The sequence below is a fragment of the Clarias gariepinus genome, chromosome 4, assembly GCF_024256425.1.
Source record: "Clarias gariepinus isolate MV-2021 ecotype Netherlands chromosome 4, CGAR_prim_01v2, whole genome shotgun sequence".
NCBI classification, from domain to species: Eukaryota; Metazoa; Chordata; class Actinopteri; order Siluriformes; family Clariidae; genus Clarias; species Clarias gariepinus.
In genome coordinates this window covers 8,484,833-8,501,492 of record NC_071103.1, presented here as the reverse complement: position 1 = coordinate 8,501,492, position 16,660 = coordinate 8,484,833, and the positions used below count along the sequence as shown (strand labels likewise).

The following is a 16,660-nucleotide window of genomic DNA, read 5'->3' as shown; positions in this document are numbered from 1 at the left end:
CTGCAAACATTAATTACTGGTATAATTATTTAGGTGGTGCAAGGGAGCACACTCTGTATGCTGGCTTTGTGTTGTGACCTATGAAATGGTCCAGTCAGAAGACAGCAAAGGGTTGTGACCCCGTGGTTTGACCATCTTTGAAAGCGTTTTTATGCTTAATAACTATTAGAATGAATGTATTTAAAATGTTCAAATCTAACCATGAAAAATCAGAAACCAATTTGGAGTTAGACTAGATACATGTTTACGTTATAATTTATATTTATAATATTAAATATTTATATATTTTATTAACTTTGTATTTGTTATTCATTTAATTATGAATTAAAATGTACACTGCCTGGCAGAAAAAAATCCTCTAAAATTTCATTGGACTGCCTTTTGCTTTGATTACAGCTGGGGACACATTTTAATAAGCTTATTCAATGTCACAACATTTATTTCCGTCCAGAGTCAGACTGCTGTGTAAAGCCTTCTCCAGCACGTCCCAAACTTTCCCAATAGATTTAGGGTCTAGATGCATGTCTAAAAATAAGGTCTCATGCTCTAAACCACTCTTTCATGATTTGAGCATGATGAATTCTAGCAGTGTCATCCTGGAATATGCCTATGCCATCAGCAAAAAGTCCATTTCTGGAAAACCCTGCTCATTTATTATATTCAAGAAGTCAGCTAACCTAATTTTTTGGGGCAGATAATTCTGACCAACAGAAGCAATTTCAGATCATAACACTGCCCCCACAGGCTTGAGCAGTAGGCACAAGGCAAGATGGGCGCATCACAAATTTAAGGCTTTTTTCCATTTTATCCTCACTGATAAGTGATTTTCTCATGGCTACACAGCTGTTTAGTCTCAATCTCGTGAGTTTTCTTTGGATTTTGCACGCGTGTGTGTGTGTGTGTGTGTGTATAAATGCTTTTACTTAACATAGCTGTAAGTTCTATTATTTTTCCCCCCTTAGCCTTTAAGTGATCTCCTATTATGCTCATATAGGATGTTTTTCCAACCACATTTCTTCCTCGAAGAGGGTGGTTCACCACTTTCCTTCCAGGTTTTAATAATGTTTTACTTTTTATTTATTTATACAATCATGTTTAAACCTGAATTGTGATAGTATGAACATATGCCATGACCATACTTATGAAAAGCCAAATAGAAATCTTAATATCAGTTTGCGAATAAGAAACTGAAAAAAAGAACAAAACAAATGCTGAATAAACAGTTCAAAACTGAATGACCTCAATTGACTAACAGACAGATAGACGATGGACTGATCAACCACTTGTCATCCACTGTGGGCTCCTGCATTCTATCGATTGCCTTGTCTCAGAGGAGACAGATGAATGCATTAGCACCCAAGTTGCTTGCTGCCACTGGAACATATTAACTTCGTATATTAGGCACCCTGTCTGGTTTCTATGGCAACAGATGGAGAATGGAGGAAGTAGAGGGTAAAGAATTGGGGGGTGGATGGGAGAAGAACGAAGAGGAGGAGTAGGGGGAATAGGGGATACAGGAGGTGATGGGGCTGCCTTGGGGCCTTTACTAGTCATTCGCTCACCATCTCTCTCTCTCATATACACACACACACACACTGACTGGTTTTCAGCATCTACTTTTTTTTTTTTTTTTTACAATCTTTTTAATCTATACATTATGCTTATTGACTTATAACCTTAAATTTTTGTGTACTCTTATGAGTTAATGTGCAGTGGTCATAATCATGAGATTCCTTAATTTAATACACTGTTAAATTATTTTAATGTTTTAATTAATGTTTGTATTAAAATTTCCCACAGAAATGCAATGCTGCTACACGCACAAACCCAGACACCTCTTTGTCTGCCTCATTTGTTCATTCTCTGTCTTATCTCCCCATATTGGCTGGCAAAAATGGTGCATTGTGTGAGGGTTCTGAGACAATGGACTAAACTCATGGCTAGCAGAGAAACGCAGATCAATGGATGTGTTCACCTTTCTTTTTTTCAGCTGCTCTGTGTTTAATCAAGAAGCTGGATTGCACAAATTAGGCTTTTTTTTTTTTAAGAAAGCATTGTTAATTTTTTCATGTTTTCCTTTTTAAACATTATTACATTAAACATAAATTTAATATGAAATTAATTAAATCTAAAATGAATCTAAAATTGATCTTTAATTTATCTAATAATACACACTAAATTCATTTAAATTCTGAATCTGAAACATAACCAGACATTAAAAGAAACGTACTGAAATGTGACTTTAACATCCTAAAGGTTCTGAGGATTTTAATCATTAAGCCTTACAACATTGTTCTGCTGAACCCTATCAGTTCTCCAGTTGTTGTTTTTTTAGATGATGTAATTGTGATAGCAAATTCAAATATTTTCAAATCTAAACACATTAAAAATTCAGTTGGATTTAAAGCCAGGCCACATTTGTAGTTTGCAAAATGGCTGGATTTGTGGTCAGGTTAATTTCTTTAATGTCTTTTTTTGGGGTTGTATTAAGTTGTTACCAGTGCTTTATAGATACAGATGAGAGTATCAATTTGTGCTGGGGACACACTGTCAGTGAATATAACATCCGTAATATAGATTCCTGTTTCAAAACTCTGGACAGAATATTTAACAACAATCCAAGGGTAATTGAGGCAGCTAAAGTAGGTAAGACATTCAACTGACACATAAAGACTGGTAAATGTTTAATGTCAAAACTAAACAAATCCATGTTCAAACCTCAGACATAATAATTGACTTAAATTGAGGGATTGTGCAGGATTTGTGTATGCTGCCCAGATGACCCAAACAAAGATCAGTCTCAGTCATGGAAAACTTGTTAACTGACAATATTACATGCTATGGTCTAAAAGTTTGTTAAACTGCATAGAAATACATATAAATATGGGATGACGTCCAAGGAAAAAAAACTTAAGCATGACATTAATCATTCAAATGACTGCATCATCCTAGAAATCCCACAGAATATATATGATGTTAGCTTGAATGTTAACAGCTTACAATTTCATTCATTTTCTTTCCTCATAGTACTTTAAATAGTCTGTACTGGATAATATTGTAAGCTTTTTCAAACTTTAATATTTTATTAATACATTAATACAAATGTCCCTTTATTAATACTGTAGCGTTTTTACGCCGAGAAGAATGCTGGAGAGATGAGTGAGCTTATTTGCTACCCAATGCAATGGCTGGGAGTACTTTATTTAGCACACAGCCGGTAATGGCATGAGCAGCACCTTCACTCAGGAGCCTACCTCTGATTCAGCGTCAGCCTGAACTAGAGCACATTTCACACGTCACACCCCCCAACACACACACAACAGGGCCCAAGTCACTAACCCAAACACCTTTCCCCATCATGGTGAACACACCGACATCCCCGCAAGGCATGCTGGTCGTCAGCCGCCGCCCCGCCCACGCCACACTGCCCCCACCCGAGCTGTGACCGTCCCTGGTCACCATGATGAACTTGGTTTCGAAGGCGTGGAGGCGGTCGGCGCTGGCGGTGGAAACGCCGGCGTCCTTTGGCAGGTGAGGGATAAACGTGAACATAGTCCTGAGGCGGTCCGGCCTCCACAGAGTTCAATGTTTTATCGGCGTGCGGCTGGTAAGGCGCAAGACGGTCCCGGTGGAGCAAAACTCGTACACGCCCCGCCAACCGCACCCGGTAGATGACATCGGAGAGCCGAGCAATTACCGTGCCGGGGTCCACCCAGTGAGAGACACGCCCGGTCGAGAGCCCCCTCCTTCTCCTTCCGGAGGAACACACCCACACCTGCTCGCCAGCAGCAAAATCTCGCCCCTGGCTGTGAGTGTCCACGCCCATTCGCTCCATAGGTGCCCCCACCCGAAAGTCTTGCAGCGGTGCCCGCAAGCGCTGGGTGGGGCCCTTCTGCCTGGCGAGGAGCGGTTCACAGTTCAGCTGTGAGACCGGCGGAGCGACTGCGGGTGACGCTGTAAGACGGCTGCATGCTGGTTTGGACGGCTGATCACCACGGGAGGGCCTGGAGGACTGCACGGGGGGAACGTCCTGCGTCGAGGGTTCTACGTCGTGACGGCGCTCCACTTGCTCGCAGTATCGGCCACGCGCTTTGCTGCCCGGCCGGCGAGGTAAAGCGCCGGTGTTAGCGCGCAGATTTCCCGCTCGGTCTGCTTTTGGAAGTGTGCTGCTAACCTGTCCGGCTGTGGTTTGGGTCCAAGCAACCTGGCTACCCCGAAGTTACCACGGAGAGTTCCGCTGGACAAGTTCAGCACCGCACCCCATCTCTCCAGAATGTCCAACCCCAAAATGCAGTCCTCCTCAACATTCCCCACAACGAACCCGTGGGAATAATTTCGGCCACCCACCTGGACTCGCGCTGTGCGACACGCCCTTACCTTCACGTAGCCCCCAGCAACGGTGCAGATGCTGAAGGCAGGATCGGGCCGTCCGCAAACACGCTCGCTTTGCCCCAGTAATCCAGAGCGCAGCAGTGAAACAGCGGAGCCGGTGTCCACGAGCGCCCGCAGTAAGACGCCATCCAGCACACAGTCAATGTAGAGCCCAGCGCGGCTTACCACGCGTCCTCCCGGCGCTAGTCTAGCGGCTGCTGGGGTACGCTGTCCCGTGCCTCGGCCTCGCCGCGAAACGTCGGACAGTTGCTCGTTGCCTAGCCGCGACGGGTAGCCCTGTCCCCGGCTAGGTTCATGAACCGAGCGCCACTGAGCTGCGGGCGGCTCTTCCGCCGATATGGGATCAGCGCGCTCGGCCTCGCGCAGCGGCAGGTCGCTTTGCCGGCTAACGGCGCGCGGAGCTGTCTCTTGCTCCGGCGCTTGCGCTGCGCCAGCCTCCGCCCCGAGATCCAGCGCCGGGATTTTCACCTCGCCGCTCCGCGTTGGTTGCCGTGGTGTGCTCGCTTTAGCGCCGTCGGGAAAGCGCTTCTTCTTCGCGAGTAGTCGCTCCGCTACTCGGCGGCCCGCTTGGATTTTCAGTAGGTCTTCCGTTGTGCGCTCGAACCCGTTACTCTCCATCCCACTTCTGACACCAATGTAGCGTTTTTACGCCGAGAAGAATGCTGGAGAGACGAGTGAGCTTATTTGCTACCCAATGCAATGGCTGGGAGTACTTTATTTAGCACACAGCCGGTAATGGCATGAGCAGCACCTTCACTCAGGAGCCTACCTCTGATTCAGCGTCAGCCTGAACTAGAGCACATTTCACACGTCACACCCGCCAACACACAACAGGGCCCAAGTCACTAACCCAAACACCTTTCCCCATCATGGTGAACACACCGACATCCCCGCAAGGCATGCTGGTCGTCAGCCGCCGCCCCGCCCACGCCACAATACGTTTTAAAAATAATTGTACATCAATATACAGACAATATATACACTTTTTTTCCCTTACATATAAAGACAAATCTGTGTGTTTTAAGGTGATGGTTCACTGAAAAAGATGCCTAGCCTAGTTCCTCTCAGGTTCATTGACTCTAAAATCTGTCAACCTCACAAACATTCACAATAGACCATCAATTATCTTTGTTTAAATATATGCATAACCTTTGCCAAATCAGACAAATATAGGACTTTGCAATCATTTGAAGTCAAATAACCAGTTAAACCTGACTATGACCCTTCCCAGGAGGAACCCTATGGTTGTATGACGTCATACTTTTGTAATTATTTACTGATGGGGAACAGTTACGTGCCAAAACTCATATTCAAAACCAGTCACCGTCGCATTTTAGCAAAGAAATTTGATAACGTAATGTCATTTCATCTGGAAGTTGAGTCATGTCAACTGCACTTCTTCTTAGTTTAGTAGAAACGTTTCATCCAAGTAGCTTCTTCACTTGGATGAATAAGAATCTTCAGACGTAATGTCATTTTAAACAACACTTTGTCTACTAAATCATTACTTCCAAGTGGTTTATAGCTTCTAACACAAGGCTGAATTCCTAATTGCTCTCCAACCCCTGGATAAGGGCACTGCTTGGCTTGTCTGACAGTGGATTATACACTCTACATAGCGCACTCGCTTTTCATTTAACGCTATTTGGGATTCAATCCCGAAACCCGGAAGTTAACAGAGCTGATATTGTGAAGCGGGAATATTAAGATAGATTTACGAGGTTTACATGACCGTCCACTATCTCTATGGTTTATTCTCCTCACCTTTTGGCTACATAGTACCAGTAATGGTTAAGAACTACTTCCACCCCTGTTAATTACGCTAACTGTTGGTCTCCAGTGGAAGGATATGTGTTGGTGAAGCGAAAAAAATAGTGAAGTTTGGATCATTTTAGTGAGTCGGTTCTTTGAATCTCCTTCATCAAAATAAACGAACCATTTTTTGAGTCATTTAGTTCATTTCAGAAATAAAATAGAATGTTACATTATCTATAAACAGTTATTTTTTGTATACAAACAGTATGTTTTTAAAAAAAATAGTTTTTATATGATTGTACAGTTAGAAATTGGTAATATTCGTAATATTTTTAGGTGCATAGCTGCGTTTACATTATTTCATATGGGAAAATGCTTTTTGCAATACAAAATTTTGCCCTAAGAACTTGCCTCCAGAACAAATGAAATTTGTAGGCTAAGGGACTACTGTACAGCATTTATGCCCCGTTTACCGTATGCCAAAACCTCCATGGTTCCTTAAGTAAAAGGAATAATAGGAAGAAGAAGAAATAAAGGAGACATATCAATTTGGAAATGAAACAAAAAAGCTATTGATGAAAATCTCATGATTTAAGCATGCCACACTCATGCACTGCACCTGAACTGCAGTAGTAAATATAGCTATTTTAAGTATCTAAAGTGCTGGTACGTTACACAAAAGTATGGGTATGCAATAATATTCACACCACTATGGTATTCAGACAACTTCCGAACCTCATGTTCACCATGCATTCCATTTGGTTTAATAGAAAACGTGTTCATACTGGCCATGCAAGTACAGTATCTATTTTTCTACTCGTTGCCTCCTGATATAATGGTTTGATAAATTGCAGTTGTGTATTATTATTTTTTACTTAAAGGAGTATTTTTTGGTGCTTGTTGTTTGACAAAGCAAAATATTTATTTTATTTATTATTTTTGTGTCTTGTGTTCACTACGCTCAGCAGGTTTTTATGAGAACCCTTGGTTAGTAGTCAGCATTCTCATGGAAAATAAATAAATAAATAAATAAAACACCTTGCATTAGCAGTATTGGCATTTCAAGGAGTTATTTTTAAAGTTGAGAGATGAAATAAGGATATTTATGAATAGTTTCTGGAGGCTTAAGTCAAAGTTGGTTTAAAGTTATTTTACCAATGTAATTCTAACTTTTAAATACAAACTAATACCAGCATTGTTCTAACATGCATAAGGTTGCCAAAGTAAGGTTGTTACACTGGTTTGACAATAAAAAATTCCTTCTAGTGTTTACTTGCTTTATTGTTACTTTGTGTATTGATTTATTCTTTTCTCAGGAAGAGGCCATGACTCAGTACTAAAGGAGATTCTGAGGGCTGAAATCATGCCTATTGTGGAAGAATTTCACCAGCATATGCATAATGGTATCCATTGTTACCAACTCTTTTAAACTGCTGTATTTAGCTTGCAATTTACTGTATTCTGAATCTGATAAAGTGTTTAATAAAGTATGAGTTTAATAAAGTTCAGTCCTTACTATTCATTTATATAGACACCATCAAACAAACAAACAAAGATCAGCTTACCACTCATAATGCACTCACTGTCTGGATGTGACAAAAGTTAAATAGCTCTATTTTTTACTTATCATATTTCTCAGACACTGTGTATGAAGTTCGGTTACAAGCTGCTGCAGAAACTTTCATCGTGATGGCCTCTGGTCTGCCTCGAGGTAAGATCAATACCCTTTTCCACTTTGTGTACGAAATAATATAGGTATTAAGTGGTTTTATTTATTTGTACTGCTATTTAAATTATTTCCTGTGAGCAGTTCTTTATGTATTTAACATTCCTGAACACATAATCAGCTTTATATTTGTTAAGATCCAAACTTGCTTATGGTAATCAACCTGCTGATCACCTGCTCATAATTAAATGAGTGGGACTCATTTTAGACTCACTTAAAAGCGTTTTATGTTTATCTTTAACGGTTCACCCTTTTCTTATCCTTTTTACAGCTTCTGGATGTTTTCCCCCTTGTGGTAGGTGACTGTTTATGCAAACTTCCATCCTTGTATAACATTCTGTATGATATTAATAGTAGCACCTGTGCTAGCTCTCATGTTCATGTTAACAATTGTTTTGTAACACTGTCAGGTTTTCAGTCTCTTGGCACTGTCTATAACTGCATGACTTGTCAGTACGATTCCTGTGAGTTTCCCCTGGATTGCCCATGTGAGTCTGTTTCGCATAGACTATTCATACATGTGTACATACAGTTCAAGAAGATAGAAAAGGGTTACATATCAAATTGTAATTTAAGAGGATATTTGTTTATATACGCTGCTCAAAAAAATAAAATAACATATTAAAAATTACAATTACAATCACTTTTCAATAGAAAATAAAATCATGCTTTCCAACCATACTGATATGGATGTGGTAATATGTTAGGAGCGAAAGGATGCGACATGGTTTATTAACCTACAGATAATTTTTAATTTTTAATTTTTTAAGGTTTATTAACCTACAAATTATAATCCTACAGAGGGCTGAATTCGAAGACACGCGAAAATTTTATTGAAGCTACTAAAAATGGTACAGTTCTCGAAAGTTTGGACTTCCTTTGCAGTCTCTGTATGGTTCAGGTATCGCCTCCTGGTACACAGTGGTGACATTAAGCCTAGGTGAACGCAAAATGAGTGAAAGACAGTCAGAAAAGATGAGGGAATAAATGTCAGTGTAACCCGTAAAACCATTCATGTTTTAGAAAGTCATCTCATTTTTGCCCCTCTAGTACACCTGTTGTTACTACTGATTAACAACTCTCAGCTACTTATCTGACCAGAACAATTACCCAGAAGTTTAATTGACTTGATGCTATTCTCTGATTAAAAAGTGATGCTGTGATTTTTTGGAGCAATTTGTATTCTGCACATATAACTTTACAGTATATAACTGATTTTACTGTATGACTAAAATCCTTATATGGTGGTGTTCATTTCCAGACAGCACAGTTACAATTACTGTGAAGTGAATTATCCTCTTTACAGTACCACTCTCCTTAGCGGCTCTGCTTAAATATTACAATTACAGGAATGCCATGCAGGCAGAGGTGGCCCTTTAAGGGAAGCCTTGGTTCAATGTAACGTGTTAAGAAACTTGCCTAGAGTATGTACTATAGTATGTGTAATGTTAATGTCTATGTGTGACTTGGTAGTGCAGGAAATCACAGTGGCAGAAAACAACAGAACTCAGATGTGGTGTCATGTGCCATTCGTTTTGCCAAGTGACATACAGATAGTTTGGAGATACGCAGAGGTAAGATCTTAATGCACATACCCCATCAATTCATGTGTCAAAATGTCAAGACTGACTAAGCCAAATAGATGGGGAATGGTTTTTGAATGACGTTTCTCATGTACCTACCAAAATGTCCTTTAAGGCCGAAACAATGTTGATGGATCAGTTTAAGGAGGTGACAGTTGGCATGGATAAGCTGTTCTCCATACCTTCAGCACGACTGGAGCACACAGGCACATATCAGTGTGAGATCTTTTCTCAGGAACGCTCATTGGTCCGCATCTACTATCATCTTACAGGTTTAACACCAATGTCTATTTCTCTTGCAATCATTGGGGTTTTTCAGTCAACTCAGTCTGATCTTTATGTATAATTTGTGATTTTTTTTTTGTTAAACCAACAAACTTTTTTTTTTGTTAAATCTAAAACAAGAATTAAATACATCTAAATATTAGTTTGAGAGTGAGTTTGTGGAGTCTATAATCTTTAATCATTTCTTTTATTCACATGTAGAGAACCAATGTCGATATATTGTATGTGTGTCACAAGCAAACTTGTAATGTGTAGGGCAAAGTAGTGTTTATTTCAGTTTATATGTTTAAAAGTAATACTTGTACATGAACACATAAACCCTCAATCAATTAAACACATTAACTCCGAATTAATATTTACTACAGCTCTTATTTTTTCTTCCTCTCTCAGTTTATCCCAGTGAGGTAGTTGGTCAAGCAAAACTACAGGATTTGTTTAATAAGGCTCTTTTACCTGCTGGACAGTTTCATCTTCTGCCCTCAATGCCTTTATTTTCACTGCTGAGGCTGCCTATTCCAGCTCTCCTGACCATCTGTCTGACATCACTGCTTACGCTGCTCTTCCTCGCTCTATGGTAAAGTCCAAATTCGTCAGTTTGTTTGCTCACACAGTTAATGATTATTTCACTATGCATTTTTGAAAATGCATACACATACAGTTGGCGGGTAAGAAGGAGCTTTAAAATATACTGAGATACATATATATTTAAAATTGGTTGTATACATACAGCAACAGGCAAAAATTTGGACACACCTTCCTACTGTACGTTCAGCTGTTCTGAAACTGTTCTTGCAAGAACATGTACAGTAGCAGAGATGTAGATGAAGCTGTAATAAAGGCTTTACAAAGCACACAATATCAACTGTTTAAAAGAGATTACTGCATATTTTGGATGCCGTCTGCATTTTTTTCTACAATGTAGAATAAAATAGAAATCAAGAAAGGCCATGGAATTAGAAGGTGTGTACAAACCTTTGACTGGTAGTGTACATGTGTGACTTTTATATTTGTATTATTGAGCTGTTTCAATGTGCATATAATTCATGTAGTGAATATGCACACTTAAATACAGTATGAAGTATATACAATGAAGTAGTGTTCACTTATAAGAAATCTTAGTAGAGGTCTACATAGAAAATCTTCACCATTATTACTTTGTTCTGTTGGCAATTCTTTAAACATATCAAACTGTAATCATGAAAAATTTTATGAGGCAGCAACACAGTGTTTGAAGATGTCACGCCTCATTTGTCAAAGCATTTTCTCTCTCACTATATATGCACCTATTAGTAATGGTAATCATGTGACGTAATCACGTACAGCCGTGGGCAAAAGTTTTGAGAATTTCATAAATATTGGAAATTGGAAAAGTTGCTGCTTAAGTTTTTATATTAGCAATTTGCATATACTCCAGAATGGTATGAAGAGTGATCAGATGAATTACATAGTCCATATTTGCCATGAAAATTAACTTAATCCCAAAAAAACCTTTCCATTGCATTTGATTGCTGTCATTAAAGGACCTGCTGAGATCATTTCAGTAATCATCTTGTTAACTCAGGTGAGAATGTTGACGAGCACAAGGCTGGAGATCATTATGTCAGGCTGATTGGGTTAGAATTGCAGACTTGACATGTTAAAAGTAGGGTGATGCTTAAAATCATTGTTCTTCCATTGGTAACCTTGGTGACCTGCAAAGAAACGCGTGCAGCCATCATTGCGTTGCATAAAAATGGCTTCACAGGCAAGGATATTGTGGAACCTAAATCAACAATTTATAGGATCATCAAGAACTTCAAGGAAAGAGGTTCAATTCTTGTTAAGAGGGCTTCAGGGCATCCAGGAAAGTCTAGCAAGCGCCAGGATCGTCTCCTAAAGAGGATTCAGCTGCGGGTTCGGAGTGCCACCAGGGCAGAGCTTGGCAGCAGGCCGGTGTAAGCGCATCTGCACGCACAGTGAGGCGAAGACTTTTGGAAGATGGCCTGGTGTCAAGAAGGGCAGCAAAGAAGCCATTTCTCCCCCCCCCAAAAAAAAACATCAGGGACAGATTGATCTTCTGCAGAAAGTATGGTGAATGGACTGCTGAGGACTGGGGCAAAGTCATATTCTCCGATGAAGCCTCTTTCCGATTGTTTGGGGCATCTGGAATCTGGAATAAGACTTGTCCGGAGAAAAAAAGGTGAGTGCTACCATCAGTCCTGTGTCATGCCAACAGTAAAGCATCCTGAGACCATTCATGTGTAAGGTTGCTTCTCATCCAAGAGAGTGGGCTCACTCACAATTTTGCCCCAAAACACAGCCATGAATAAAGAATGGTACCAAAACACCCTCCAACAGCAACGTCTTTCAACAATCCAACGACAGTTTGGTGAAGAACAATGCATTTTCCAGCACGATAAAGCACTGTGCCATAAGGCAAAAGTGATAACTAAGTGGCTTGGGGACTTGGGAAAATTTTGGGTCTATGGCTTGAAAACTCCACAGATCTTAATCCCATTGAGAACTTGTCGTCAATCCTCAAGAGGCGGGTGGACAAACAAAAACCCACTAATTCTGACAAACTCCAAAAAGTGATTATGAAAGAATGGGTTGCTATCAGTCAGGATTTGGCCCAGAAGTTGATTGAGAGCATGCCCAGTCGAATTGCAGAGGTCCTGAAAAAGAAGGCAAATACTGACTCTTTGCATAAATGTCATGTAATTGTCGATAAAAGCCTTTGAAACGTATGAAGTGCTTGTAATTATATTTCAGTACATCACAAAAACAACTGAAACAAAGAACTAAAAGCAGTTTAGCAGCAAACTTTGTGAAAACTAATATTTGTGTTATTCTCAAAACTTTTGGCCACGACTGTACAGTATAGTAATTATTTTCATAAGTGAAAACTTGTAATGATTCACAGTGCATTTTTTTTTAAAGGGTGCTGTATTGGTGGTGTTAAAGAAAACAGAATGTACACCAGATTCAAGAATATGAACCACAGTGGAAGACGTATGCATTTCAAATTGTTTAACCAGAACAAGTTCCTAAAAGACCCTACTGAAATGGCCTGTAATTGTTTTAGTTCACCACTAGAGGGTGTCAAAGCCTCTAATGACAGTCTCCTGACATACAGTATATGATACATTTTGGGACAAATTAGTGCTCTTATGGAATGTGAACCAGATAGAAAAGCCACATCAAATCCTTTAAAAGGACATTTTTAAATTGCCACAATCTTTGCTAGTAAATTATCCCCAGTGAATTTTATTTTATTTTTATAAGAGAATTCACTGTGGCAGCTATAAAGCTGCTTGGGATCTACTAGATATAACAAACGTTTATTCATATGTATAGAATTCTGATAAACTGTGCTATATTTTGTATTAAAATCTTTCATTCTTTTTTCTCTAAATCTACATAAATACAATTTATACACAAAAAAGCCTGAGAAACTAAATAAATGAAACTTTTGTCAATGACCAGTTTTGTTGTTTTTTAATTCTTACTGTAATGCTAAAATTAGTCTGATATTACTCATTACACAGGCGTGCCCCTTTAGAGTGGGTTTAGCACATTTGTTTGGTTCGCTACATCTTAATAGCCATAGAAACACAACAGAAACATGTCAGCATGGGCAGCTAATAACAATTAGACAAGAAAGGGAAATACGCAATAGAGAGATCTTGTGTTTTTCTTGGCTTCAGGAGTGAATGAGAAAATCCTAAATTGGTACTAATCTCTACCCCTCCCCTTCCCTTTCTCTCTCTCTCTCTCTCTCTCTCTCTTTCTGTGTGTGTGTTTGTGCTAGGCAAAATAATAATGAATCATTAAATAATGAAACAAAAAACATTATAATATGCCAAAATATAAAAATACACCCAAAAAATTGGTGTTTCTTTCTTTCTTTCTTTCTTTCTTTTTTTCTTTCTTTCTTTCTTTCTTTCTTTCTTTCTTTCTTTCTTTTTTTTTTTAAATATAAATTCATTGTAATGACATGGAACATCAAGTCCAATGTTCCATCTATCACATCCTAAAAGTTTTTTTTTTTTTTTGAGAGCAGGTTGTCATGTATGCCATTTTGAAATGTCCTAATCATACACATGCACATTCTCTTCCTATATTAAAGAAATGGAATAAAAGAAAACCAGCAATCTTTTACAACATTACCTATTTTGGCAGATTTTACCATACGGTATTTTTATATTGTATAAAATGAAAACATTTGCAAGATGTGTTCATTGCTGAGTCAAATAAAATCCCCTGAAATGATTTATTCCTACAAAATACATAGGTCTGATACATGCAATGCTCTTTAAGTGAGAAGAAACTCAAGTACTGTATAAATGACTGTACTGTACTGTATGTTTAGTCAGTCATATTATTCCTACAACTATTATTTATGCCTTAACTTTGCCTTTTCTCTAGGAACCACTTGAAAAAAAAACATACCAAAAAAGAATGGAAAGGAGAAGGTCTTATGTGATAGAGAGACTATTTTAGTCAAGCTGTGACCTTTTCTATGTAGTATGTTGATCCACATATTAAAATTAATCCTTAGGCCATTTATAATTCAGTTCGATGTTTTAGAGGGTTTCTTAACAGCAGTGGTAAAAGAACAGACTTTGGAACTATCAGGCTTTTCTGTGAAATAGACTAGATGATGTTGATGGCAGAAGGGTGAGTAAATTCCAGAAGGGTGACAATTAAAATAGACTCAACTGTCCTCCATTAACCTTTCTAGTTACCAACTAGTGATTTCTTAATTATGCTTCAGTTATGTTTTAGCTAGTCTTACGTTACATAGTTGGATAACACACCTAGTACTGAGAGCTTGAGCAATCCAAAATTCTGATGAAAATTTATTACAAATACAGCAGTTTCAAAGTAACCAGAGGACCTGTTAAGACAATGTCTACAACTGACCTTGTGTGGTGAAAACTGCTTGTCATTTGTAGCCAGTGAATTCTTGTGTTTCGTTAGCATCATACTATTGTTACAACTGGCTCACTTCAACTCTATGTATTGATATTGCTTTTATATGTACAACTGTTTGCAAACACCATTTATTATCAACAGATTTAGAATTTTTTTCCTTTTTTTAAAAACTTTTTTGTTGTTGTTGTTAGTTTTGCTCCGCCAACACATATCCTTCCACTATTGGCAGAACTTATTAACCATGACGGACAGGGATGGCAACCGAGAATCAGTGTAATTAGCGGGATGAAAGCAGTTTTAAAAATGTAGCCAAATGATGAGGAGAATGAAACTTGGAGATGATGGACCTAAATAATTCTTTTGACTATGTAAAGCTGCTTTGCGGCAATGAAAATTGCTAAAAGCGCTATACAAATAAAATTGAATTGAATTGAAAATGGACAGCCCTTAAGTTTCTTTTTATATTTCCACTTATTCCACTTTAGAATATCAGCTTCTTTAGTCACCTAATGAACAGCTTGGTTCTAGGGTTCAATCCCAAATAGTGTTTAAATGGTAAGCTATTGCAATATGATGTACAATCTATTGTCACACACCAATTATTGCCCTTAAACAGGGGTTGGAAAGCGATGTGGAATATGGATTAGAAGCTGGTTAGCTTTGTAGCTATAAATAAAAGGACATGTTTAACATCCAATAATCTTATCAGATGTGTTTTTCTTGCTGACAGTGCTTTTGTGAGTGGTTTAGATTGTGTTTTTTAGCAGACAGTTGTTTTCACCCATGCTGTGACAGTTAGTGTAATTAATGATTGTAGAACACCTGGAATGCAGCGTGATACAGTGGTGTGAAAAACTATTTGCCCCCTTCCTGATTTCTTATTCTTTTGCATGTTTGTCACACAAAATGTTTCTGATCATCAAACACATTTAACTATTAGTCAAAGATAAAACAAGTACAGTAAACACAAAATGCAGTTTTTAAATGATGGTTTTTATTATTTAGGGAGAAAAGAAATCCAAATCTACATGGCCCTGTGTGAAAAAGTAATTGCCCCCTGAACCTAATAACTGGTTGGGCCACCCTTAGCAGCAATAACTGCAATCAAGCGTTTGCGATAACTTGCAACGAGTCTTTTACAGCGCTCTGGAGGAATTTTGGCCCACTCATCTTTGCTGGATTGTTGTAATTCAGCTTTATTTAAGGGGTTTTCTAGCATAAACCGCCTTTTAAGGTCATGCCACAACATCTCAATAGGATTTAGGTCAGGACTTTGACTAGGCCACTCCAAAGTCTTCATTTTGTTTGTCTTCAGCCATTCAGAGGTGGATTTGCTGGTGTGTTTTGGGTCATTGTCCTGCTGCAGCACCCAAGATCGCTTCAGCTTGAGTTGACGAACAGATGGCCGGACATTCTCCTTCAGGATTTTTTGGTAGACAGTGGAATTCATGGTTCCATCTATCACAGCAAGCCTCCCAGGTCCTGAAGCAGCAAAACAACCCCAGACCATCACACTACCACCACCAGATTTTACTGTTGGTATGATGTTCTTTTCTTGAAATGCTGTGTTACTTTTACGCCAGATGTAACAGGACATGCACCTTCCAAAAAGTTCAACTTTTGTCTCGTCGGTCCACAAGGTATTTCCCCAAAAGTCTTGGCAATCATTGAGATGTTTTTTAGCAAAATTGAAACGAGCCTTAATGTTCTTTTTGCTTAAAAGTGGTTTGCGCCTTGGTAATCTGCCATGCAGGCCGTTTTTGCCCAGTCTCTTTCTTATGGTGGAGTCATTACCACTGACCTTAATTGAGGCAAGTGAGGCCTGCAGTTCTTTAGATGTTGTCCTGGGGTCTTTTGTGGTCTCTTGGATGAGTTGTCTCTGCGCTCTTGGGGTAATTTTGGTCGGCCGGCCACTCCTGGGAAGGTTCACCACTGTTCCATGTTTTTGCCATTTGTGGATAATGGCTCTCACTGTGGTTCGCTGGAGTCCCAAAGCTTTAGA

The 16,660-nt window shown here is 39.1% G+C and overlaps 1 protein-coding gene across 2 annotated transcripts; it reads left to right on the top strand.

The window, feature by feature from the left end:
- The first annotated feature begins 2,432 nt into the window (after nucleotides 1-2,432).
- spaca6 (sperm acrosome associated 6) lies at nucleotides 2,433-13,127 on the top strand. 2 transcript variants are annotated; one of them, XM_053494957.1, is made up of 9 exons: nucleotides 2,433-2,646; nucleotides 7,464-7,550; nucleotides 7,787-7,858; nucleotides 8,145-8,168; nucleotides 8,284-8,361; nucleotides 9,347-9,447; nucleotides 9,572-9,728; nucleotides 10,132-10,315; nucleotides 12,661-13,127. In XM_053494957.1, the coding sequence occupies exons 1-9, from the start codon at nucleotides 2,433-2,435 to the stop codon at nucleotides 12,680-12,682; spliced, it is 939 nt and encodes a 312-aa protein (XP_053350932.1). In that variant the 3' UTR covers nucleotides 12,683-13,127. The 2 variants fall into 2 exon arrangements, with proteins under 2 accessions (XP_053350932.1, XP_053350933.1); XM_053494958.1 differs by having other exon boundaries at nucleotides 2,442-2,646; nucleotides 9,572-9,674.
- The last annotated feature ends 3,533 nt before the right edge of the window (nucleotides 13,128-16,660 follow it).

Bases quoted from the DNA above. Each gene is read 5' to 3' on its own strand.
- spaca6 (XM_053494957.1), top strand. From the start codon at position 2,433: ATGGCTGGATTTGTGGTCAGGTTAATTTCTTTAATGTCTTTTTTTGGG. The intron at 7,859-8,144 runs GTAAGATCAATA...TCCTTTTTACAG, and splicing joins GGCCTCTGGTCTGCCTCGAG to CTTCTGGATGTTTTCCCCCT. The intron at 9,729-10,131 runs GTTTAACACCAA...TTCCTCTCTCAG, and splicing joins CATCTACTATCATCTTACAG to TTTATCCCAGTGAGGTAGTT.